Source organism: Barbatula barbatula, assembly GCF_947034865.1.
Source record: "Barbatula barbatula genome assembly, chromosome: 25".
Lineage (NCBI taxonomy): Eukaryota > Metazoa > Chordata > Actinopteri > Cypriniformes > Nemacheilidae > Barbatula > Barbatula barbatula.
The window spans coordinates 7,268,535-7,279,141 of record NC_136788.1 but is presented as its reverse complement, the minus strand read 5'-3'; the positions used below and the strand labels follow the sequence as shown (position 1 = coordinate 7,279,141).

At 39.1% G+C, this 10,607-nt stretch overlaps 2 protein-coding genes across 2 annotated transcripts; one reads left to right on the top strand and one right to left on the bottom strand.

Annotated features, from left to right (window-relative positions):
* Window positions 1-2,078: 2,078 nt before the first annotated feature.
* On the bottom strand, window positions 2,079-2,633 carry LOC306890881 (achaete-scute homolog 1b-like; the record flags this gene model as incomplete). Its single annotated transcript, XM_079450897.1, has 1 exon — window positions 2,079-2,633. One exon carries the CDS (start codon window positions 2,631-2,633, stop codon window positions 2,079-2,081), a length of 555 nt encoding a protein of 184 aa, XP_079307023.1.
* Window positions 2,634-5,526: 2,893 nt separating this feature from the next.
* On the top strand, window positions 5,527-10,481 carry irf7 (interferon regulatory factor 7). Its single transcript, XM_079450673.1, has 9 exons — window positions 5,527-5,884; window positions 7,136-7,295; window positions 7,780-7,948; window positions 8,060-8,127; window positions 8,837-8,888; window positions 9,043-9,162; window positions 9,257-9,646; window positions 9,727-9,842; window positions 9,934-10,481. The coding sequence occupies exons 1-9, from the start codon at window positions 5,868-5,870 to the stop codon at window positions 10,081-10,083; spliced, it is 1,242 nt and encodes a 413-aa protein (XP_079306799.1). The 5' UTR covers window positions 5,527-5,867; the 3' UTR covers window positions 10,084-10,481.
* Window positions 10,482-10,607: the final 126 nt, after the last annotated feature.

The following is a 10,607-nucleotide window of genomic DNA, read 5'->3' as shown; positions in this document are numbered from 1 at the left end:
AGATTGTTGAGTAAATTTGTGGAGAAATTATTGAGTTCATAGTAAAATACTCAATAATATTGATGTTTTAATGAAGACCTGATTTTGCAGCTCAGTTTGAGACATTGAGATCTCTTCTGAAATTCTAATGGAGACATTTGTGAGATTTCTGCCTCTTTTTCTAAGACGCAGAGGAGACTTATGTAAACGTTTCCATTGCCTCTCCATTTCATCTCATTGATGTCCAGATATATAATACAGTCTTAGGCGTGTTTATCTAAGTTCCCCATGTCTAGCACTGAAGATATCAAATAAGTCACGCTTCTCACAAGATCAATTATCTTAAAAATAGAAGTAGCCCAGCACTAACCACCGTGACGTTATTTTGAGCCCCAGGAAGGTCAATGAAGACAAACTATATTCCAGACGTTCAACAATAGCCCACCAGTAGGTGATTTATGCTGAGTATAGTTTTCTCTTTCAGGGCTCTAAAAGATATTGCAGAATCTATAAAGAGATGAATAATTGCCGTCATAAATCACCCGCTCATTTTCAGAAACTCCAGCCGAGAGAGTTCATCAGCGAGCCGATGGGGTGGAGCAGCTGCCCATCACAAACACAGGCACGTGGCTCACACCTGCTTAAAAGAACTCTTTATGTCGGCCGAGGGGGCTTTGAGGTGAATAAGGGGCATCGAAAGCCATCCTTTCGAAGAGGACCACCTTAACCTTGTGTAAACAGTTCATCTTTATCTGGTCTTTTATGAGCGCTTGCGTAAAACTAATCCTGAAGTTTTTATGCGTGGGCTTCGGTGTGAAGCTCCACTTATACCCGCTCTGCTAAATGATCATTAAAGGGGTCCCGGTGTTTTTATTGTCTCCATTTGAAATGCAAAGGCCTGCAGGTGAAATTAAAGTCATTATTTCAATTATTATCAATAGGCAGACTCATAATGCATCCCATAAAAGCCCCAACAAAAGGTGGCACAATAGGGAGATGGCCTCTTTGATTGCGTTTTGACAGGCCTGAAAAACACAGTTGGGGTTACACGGCGACAATAAAAAAGGCTTCATTTAGACTGATCGCCGGTGGATAATACAAATTTTGACCCATCTTTGTCATCACAAATTGACCCTGTGCTTCTATTGCTTTAATAGAACGTGGCCCACGTGTTTTGGAGTTCTTTGTAAAGAGACAAAAAGACAGTTTGTGATGATAATAAAGCAACATGATTGTTTTATCACCTGTCAAGCAGGGAATGTCTGAGGACTAGTCTGGACTCAACGCTGAAAAACAAGTTCTCTTTAAAAGCACGCAGAAACATTCGTGTGTGTATAAATAGAGCAAATTTATTTATAAAAAACATTTTTTTCCCACAAAATATATTTGTTAAAATCATTTATATACACGACTAAAAACAAACAAGTGCATCTGTAGTTTCACAGGAAGAACTACATCTAAACAATATAATTTTGATAAATACAGATCGACAGATCAGATGTTCTCCAGCAACTTTTTCTAAACGGAAACTGTTACAATAAACTAACTGCGTTCATTGTCACAAAGAGGCAGACTGTTTTGCGCTCCATTTACAAAAATATATCTTCATCTTTCATAACACAAAACGTTATTATCAAACGTTATTAAACGTCTTCAGGAAGACCAGACGGTTGGTTGCAGGTAAAAAAATCTATATTCCGTTTAGCTTGACATTCATGGAGAAGTTGGTTTCATGTAAGGGACATCAAGCAACGGCCACACACAATGCCCAAAATTGCACTTATGAAATTTAGTCCATCCAGCAGTTATGACAGTAAAATCCTTGAACTGGCTTGATTCAGGACAGGACTCTGATCCACATGTGATCATTTGGCACACACTTTCATTCAAAGTCCAATATTTTAAGGTAAGGGCTTTCATCAAGCACCCTGGGATTCGAACCTACAACCAGTCCAGATCTTTAAGCACTAAGCCAAAGCACCCAAAACTGCTGCCCACCGAGTCAACAAAGCAGCATTTGTGTAGTTTATAAAGAAGAGTCCAAGCTCTAAAACAAGCACCTAACGGTCCCTTGGAAAGCTTGGTTCTCTGATCTCAGATCAGTACCGATCAAACCAAGTGGTGAAGTTCAGTAGCTCTTGATCTTCAGAGCTCAGGTGCTCGTAACTCCCATCATCCGAGGAGTAAGACGAATGAGGTGACTCTGGCTCAGCGGAGTACGCCTTGGAGAGCGTCGGCGACGGAACGCCGCACTGAAACGCGGCCGAGATCGCGTCGTGCTCGTCCAGCAGCTGCTGTAACGCACGGATGTACTCCACCGCCGACCTGAGCGTCTCCACTTTGCTCATCTTCTTATTGGCCGCGCCGTTGGGGACGTGCTGGCGCAATGTCTGGAAGCCCATGTTGACCTGTTTGACGCGGTTTCTCTCGCGCTCGTTGCGTCGCGCAACCGCCACGGGCTGCTGTTGCGGGATGGAGTATCCCAGCCCGTTGAACGTGAGTCTCCGTTTGCAGCGCAGAAGCTCCGGCGAGCTGGAGCGCTGTCTTTTCAGCACCTTCGACTTGGTTTGACTCGCGTCAGCGCTCGCGAACGCGCACCGGTCCGCGTCTCCGAAGGTGCACGCACCTTGCGTCGGCTGCGTTGCGGTGTCCATCTCCCCGGTAAACCTTTCGGAAAGGTGCGCGACCTGCACAAATCCACCGTCACGCAACGAGTAAACTGGCAACGCGCGACTCTCGTGCCCTTCGCGTGGTCCGAGTCTTGTTCGTATCGGTGGTCGGTCTGATAAAAACTTTGGCAGCCCTCGGCTTTTTCAACACGCGTAACCCCCCCCCCCCTCCCTTTGAAGACGCACGCTTCTTGCGCGAGACTCCGCCCTCGCGGGGTGATGCTCCGCGAGCCGGGCGCGTGGCTGCGCGAGCTCAATAAACAATCGGACGCTTTCACCGCGCCAGCACGCGCTTGTGCGCTCATTTGCATCCCAATGTCTCCAGACTGAAAGCCGATTGGTGGTTTCTTACGCTTTTAAACTTGCACAAAAAAAATGTGCGGAATAAAAGGCTTGGATGCCTTTGAATGAGTCTTTGCAAGAGTTCCGTTTAGATTCTATTTATCTTTTCCACACCCTTCTCTTTTTGCTCTGCTTAATCCAATGTACGTCCTCTGACAAAAAAAGGCCAAAACACACCATGTTAGCACTGTGTTTTACGACAAAAATATCTGATATTTATGCTGAAAAGTATGCTACGTGCATTCATCCACATTTATGCTTAAGGACACAAAAGTCCAGGATCTAATTCGTTGAAATTGCTTATAAATATTGTGTTTTTCATTTTCATTTGTTTATTCTTTCTTCGAAGCACCTTGAAATATTATGCATATATTTATATGTATATATATATGCATAATATTTACATATATTATGCAAAGTGATGCAGTACATAATATCTAAGTGAAATCTAATAGCATGATATTAAAATGATTCTTAAATGACGCATGAGGACTAACAATAAGACGTGGACAGTTACGAATTACATTTACCTGGGTACTGTACTTAGGTACACTTTTTCAGCACCTGTAGACTTTACAGCATAAGTGTGGATTGAGACACAGAAAAGATTCTGAAGGGGACACATTCTGATTTAGTTTAGCAACCACAGTCACAATCACTACAGGGTCCCTCAAAAAGACCCCACGGGTTCCAAATGCTGTGAGTGTTTGCTTGCTTGCCCTACGGTAAAACATCCACCACGCCAAAACAGTCAAGCCAGTGTTAACAAGTGCATCGGTCGTGTCGCGGGAATCCAGTTCCCTCTGGTGGTTAATAGTGGCATCTCAACCTGACAAAATGTATTATTTATATTTGTATGTTTATATTATTTGTACGTGTATGTTTTCCACGTCATTAATCCAATAATAATGTATATTTACTGACAGATGTTTAAAAGTGTCATTTGCTAAATGAGTTATGGTGGATTTGAGTTTGAAATATGGTTTTACAGTACAATTTGATAAACGTTTTGTAAACGTGAATAATTAAATTACAATAATTTAAAACATTATTTACTAAGCAGGGGATGGGTATATGATCACCTGAATATATAATGCACAGCTATACAGTAGTAAAACTTTCATAGTTCAATCTTCCTTTTTCATTTAATGTTTATTTTCGCAAGAGGGCAGTAAAGGACAGGTTAAAACTATCCACGGCATCAGAATTGGCTAAAGTATAGCCTTTGTTTAGTGAAGGCTATGCTTGGAACAATCTTCAGAACCAAAAATAATTTACATATTCAAAAAAGCTTTTTATTTTGGGGTTCAATTAATATAAATGAAACTGCAGTTGTTTTGTTTTGATTTGAGCCATAATAAAAAAAAATGCCGCTAACTAACACAATAATAACATGTTAACATAATAAAAAACATGATTTTTGATTTTCTCATTTTGGAATCAAAGTCTTCATATATAACTTTTGAACATTTCGTATAAAACTGAAAGGAAAGAGTTGTTCAGAAGTGCTGAGCACAGCAATTGTATTTCTCTCGTCCATGTCTCTTATTGCACAAGGGCTCAAATGTGGAACAAATAGGTTTTTATTTCTCTGCAGCCACAACTACAAAAGCTTTCTCTCTATTTTTCATGAAATAGCCAGAAAAGGGATATGAAAACACATTGAGTTGATTTAAGTCAGGCGCAGCTAAATTGGTTCAACAACATCTTGCGGGAGGAAAGCTCTTCCAAAGAGTCTGTATGAGGAAGTGCACCCATTAAAGACAGATTCGTTTCCTTATTCCATTGATAAACACAAACACACTTACTTTGGTTCAATTGATATTTCAGTGAACGTGCAATATTTCATTTTATGATGTCAGTCATAGTTCCTCTTGAACAGAAAGGCAACCAAATGTGAGAAATATTCTGTATCGCTGTAAGGAGACAACTCAAATAAAAAATATAAGTGAAATCGTCATGTAAGTGGTGTCATCTCTCATGACAACAATTGACCAAAATAGTTCGATATATGATATTTGAAAATAAGTATAACATATTACAATACAACAACATTACACATAAGGTATTTTGAAACAAGGCCCAACCCATATAACCATGCAAATTACAATGACCTCATGGCTTGGAAATGGGCCTGGTAAAGTCTGTGATGTAAACACCATTGTGTATGTAGCCTACGTATGCTTACGGACTTTCTCATTAGGCAATATGTCAAGCCTGTCAACATAATCCTTGCACTTCGTACCTGTACCGTAACATTTTTTTATTGATTGAAAGTCTGTTAAGGCTTTATGATCACCACTCGAGTCCCTCCAAGTCAAAACATGGCACAGTCAATGGACCATTCGGTGTACTCATTCGAGTGCTCGATCTGCATGAAATGTTCACTTTTAAACACTATAGAACAAGCCTCCAATCTCGTGAGTCTACGAAGTACTGAAATATCAAAAGCAAAATTAAAAATGTATAAATGTCAATGATGTGACGACAAAATAATAAGCTCTAATATTAAGCAGGTGCGTGGGCATGTTAAAACAGCTTTTGGCTAAGCAACTGTTCCGCACGAATAGGGTTTTCTGTGTAATTTCGACTGAAAGCAAACCATTGGGTTGAAAAATGCGTATTATCGTCCGGCAGATGAGTTTTAAAGTCACATCATGAGGAATTTCTCATCGTAAACTCTCGCATATCGGCAACATTATGTCCCACACCGGAAATAACAACGTCACTTGTTTTTTGCACTTTCACTGATAAGAGACAGACTCCTCCTCGAGCTTGGGGATGTCCCGCATGACACCTTGTGAGTATAAAAACCAAAGGAAACGTCCAAATCACTGCTAATAAATCTGCGTGGAACACTGGCCAACACATATAAACATGACTGCGACGTGGAGGTAAGACTGCACACATGCTTTTAAATACGAACGGTGCGTCATCACACGAAGCCGTACGCGCGTTTGAACTTGACGCGCGACGCTCATATTGCGCTTTACGCGTCTGACTCGGATGAGACTCCAACAAATACAAGAGCTCGCGATTAAGAAGAACGCTTCCTACAGCTGACGGTAAACGACGCTTCGTATAAACTATGAATGGACTTCCTGTAAAGCTGCTATGCAAAAAATGTGTATCGTAACAATCGACGTAAATCAGCGTCATAAACGCTTTCGCGTTTGTGTAGTTGTTAATAAATGTTCGGCAACCGAAAGTATTCACCGAACACGGCATGTTTTACAGCCGAATACATTTGCCGAACATGACGTCGGCAGTGTGTGGGAGCAGTTAAAGAGCATTAAAAATGAAAGTTTTGTTTTCTTTGAATTATTTTGCAGTGTTGGCTGTAAAGTACAACAGTTTTCGTTTATTGGCTTATAATGTTGAATGACACTTTTTAATGAAGTGTTTTGTTGAATGGCTACGGAGTACAGTTCTTTCAGCAGTCAATTATAGGACTCATTTTGTCTATTCAAGGCTCCATGTTTTTGTTTTAATTTAGACTACTTTTTGCGGTCAATTTTATTTTGCATTATATTGTATTATATTAAAAAGCAAGACAAAATATGAAAAGCACACTTTGACCATTCAGTTTGTGCAATAGTGAAACAATTTCTTAAATAAATGGAACAAATGCGAAAGCCATGTTCATGTTCGGTATTCGGCCTTTGGCCAAGTGTTTCATTTTTATTCGGCTTCTTCCAAGAATGTTTTCATTGCGTTGTATTAGTTGGAAATCGCGTCGATGTGCACGAGCAGCTCACTGTGTGAAATAAATAAAATAATGAAATGAAAATTAATCTGATTTATTAAGTTTACTTATTATTTACGTTAGTTATTAGTCAACTTTGCAAAATTTAGTAGTAAGAAATTGTCACAAATTGTGGAAAAACTGTGTGTTTGCATTCATATTCGTGTTTGTGGCTTATCTATTTATTTATTGATTGCACAGTATGTATTTATTCAACATACTACAGAATACAATGAACATATGCATTGTGGGACACATACTTACAAAGTATAGGCCTAGCCTAGTTTACTGTCACATAGAAGCTTACAAAATGCCTTTATTCTTACATTGTTTGAAGTATGCAAATACATTTTTGGAATCACATTATGAGATCTGATTTTGATCTTCTGTTTTTTTACAGCAGCTCGGTTGCTAAACCTCAGTTTGGCCCGTGGCTTATAAAGCAAGTGGAAAGTGGACAGTATGAGGGGTTATACATGATCACCAATGACACATTCAGGATCCCCTGGAAGCACAACGCATGCAGAAACCTAGAGGACGAGGATGTGAAAATATTCAAGGTAGCTTATTCTGTCACAGTCACATTGGCGACGTCGTTTCACTTCTGCATTGATGTCTTTATTTTGGTGACACTGAACACAGCGTCTGCACAGTTAAAAAACACTTAGAACTCCCTTAAGGGGGCGCACACCTGATGTGCAGTACTGCACCACATCACGGTGGCACACCTGATGTGCAGTACTTCACCACATCAAACACATTGTTTTTTATGGCAGTACACAGTATGAATTTAAGTCACACAAAAACGTAAGAAAGCATTAAGATCCGACCCCAAAACAAAATGATCAATGTGGTGAAAGCAGATTGTACGAAACCATACAGATGAGCTCACATGAATTCAAACAAAACATTTAGCCATAGATTGTGTTGCGTTAACTTCTGCTTAGTCTGCGGAATCTGTTCTTGTCATGACTAGATAGTATTGTCAACATTTTATATAGCTTAAATATGGTTGTGTTATCAGAGTCTGTCGATCTGTTACAGGCATGGGCTATAGTTAGTGGAAAAATCAAAGAGAACCCCAATAACAAAGCAAAATGGAAGACAAATTTTCGTTGTGCGCTTGAAGGCCAGAAAATGTTTAAGAAGATGGCGGACAACTCCAAAGACCATGATGACCCCCATAAAGTCTATGGCATCATCTCTCCACAAGGTCAGTTGAACATACTCACCAAGAAAATGTATTTATGTGTAAGCTTGCATACTTACACTTGAAATAAATGAGCAGCATGTGTGAAAATCAAATCGATGTGTTTATTTCAAGGAACCCAGAACGCAGAGACGATATTTATTCCTCAGATGTACATTGATCAAATGTCTCAGAACATGGAGGTAATTTTCCCATTTCAAGTATGATTTACTGCAGACTAGGAGTATCATAATATACCAGTATTGGCAAAAACTGTGATATAAAAAATTATTATTGATATTGGAATGTAAAAAAATATAATGATATTTTACGGTTTTAAAAAAAATAAACAGCACATTTTCAAAATGTTTTACAGTTTTTTCCTGGCACCCCAGCTGCCGTAATATTAGAGATTTTCTTTATTTTGTTAGCAGAGTGCAACATAATTTTTATTTTACTTTTAAACAATTATATTGTTATCTTATTACACAATTTTCACGTATAATGTAGAAGCTGTGATTTTATAGAATTTAACTGTTTTTTTTCATGTAATTTTTAAAAACCAGTATAAAAACCCTGTCAAATTACAAAGACAGAAATGATCATTTTTTGGCGAGATTATTTGAAGTGTGCATCAAGACAAATATGATAATATCGTAATAATTCAGCACCCATTAGCATTCATTTTGCATGAAGAGAATATTGTTATTGTGAAATCTTTTGGTCATGTTACTTGTGTAGTCACAATCTTGAGCTTATTATTTTATTGTGCAAGCCCTAATACATACACAAGACAGGAATCTTTGCCGTATGTTTAGCTTAGTTTTATATAAACAAAAATGTGTTTAATGTAAATACAGGATAATTCAATTATAAGGTTTATAACATCGTATTATTGTACTTCTCATACAGCAGGACTTGCACAACCGGATGGACATTATGCATATAAATCAACAACCTGCAGGTAAAATATTTACTTAATAATGATGTTTGCAGAGGCAATGCTTTTACTAATATATATATATATATATATATATATATATATTAGTAAAAGAATAATGCAGTGTTGGTTTCCAAGTTGGGAAGAATAGATTAATATAATCCTCTCCATCTCACAGAGCCCCTTACATGGGAGACCTTACCGAGCCCACCCAATGGCTACATTGAGCCCCCTGTCTCAGGTGCGCAGTGCTTACAGAATAACATGCCTTCTCCCGTTCAACAACCATACCCTACAGGTAACCCCACAAGCTGATTGTCTCTTCACAGCTGCTATAAAAATCATAACCATCCGGTGACCCATGGTGTAACGCTAACATCTGTTCTCTTTAGCATCTCAAATCGGCCATTCTCCTTTATGGAGCCTGGAGATCACAATCAACTACAGAAGAACCGAGGTCTTTAAAACTGTACAGAGTTCACAGCTCGTACAGTTTTTCTACCAGTGCAACCGCTCCGAGGTGAAAGGACATCCCATATGCTTCCCGTCCACCGAGAAACTCATCGACCAAAAACAGATCGTCTACACACAACGGTTACTTGACAGCATTCAGAGAGGCCTGCTTCTTGAAGTTAACCAGCAGGGCATTTACGGCTTCCGTCAGGACATGTGTAACGTCTTCGTCTGCACCAGCAATCCCTCTGAGATCCAAAACCCAGAACCCCAAAAACTGCGTCAGAACATCAAAGAGCAACTGTTCAGCTTCGACAAGTACATCAGCGGTATGAAATACACATGATGCTGCTGTGGTTTTCTCATTTGCATTGGATGATTGTGATATGAACTTTAATGTTCGTTTCAGATCTGAAGGAATTCACAGAGAACAGAAGAGGGTCGCCAGATTACACCATCTACCTGTGCTTTGGGGAGAAACTTCCGGACGGAAAGCCACTGGAGAAGAAACTTATCGTGGTCAAAGTAAATATCACAAAATGGACATTCGCTAAATGCGTCGAATTGGTTTGGCAGTGTTCAAGTGTAATAAGTGCATCCTTTTTACTCAACGCAGGTTGTGCCGCTGATATGCCAGCAACTTCACGAGAGAGCTCTGAGCGATGGAGCGTCGTCTCTTCACAACGATAACGTCAGCCTGCAGATCTCCCAAAACAGTCTTTTTGACCTGATCAATTCTTTGGGTCTGCCTTTCATGGACATTTGACCACCATATAACCTGTCATCTGACAATACTTTTTTTTAGATGCGTATGTAACAAACATGTACGTTGCACTCTTAACATAATCCAAATGTAGAGCACTTTCAGCAGGAATTTCCATGGGACATTTTTAGGGGATCTTTTTTGTTTTATAGGACTTGCAAAAGACATTCTGGTAATTCTGCTATCCTAATGAGATTGTATTTGTCACATTTGCATTAACTTTGTATCTTTGGCAACATTTACACTTTTAATATTCTGTCTTCTAGTGAAGAATCATGTTAAAATATTTTTTTTAAATAAATAGTATGTATCTTCAATAGAGCACACTGGCACTGGCTATGAGTAAACTTGAAATGGGCAAGTTATGGATGTGACATTTTCAGTAAAAACTTGAAATTCTTGGAGAATTTATTTATTACCAGTATTATGAACCATCCGTTTATACTTTACTAAACCCCTGCCGTGTGCAGAAATTAGAACAATATCCATCTTTGCATGTTTTCAATTTCAAAAGAGAAAAATGGATG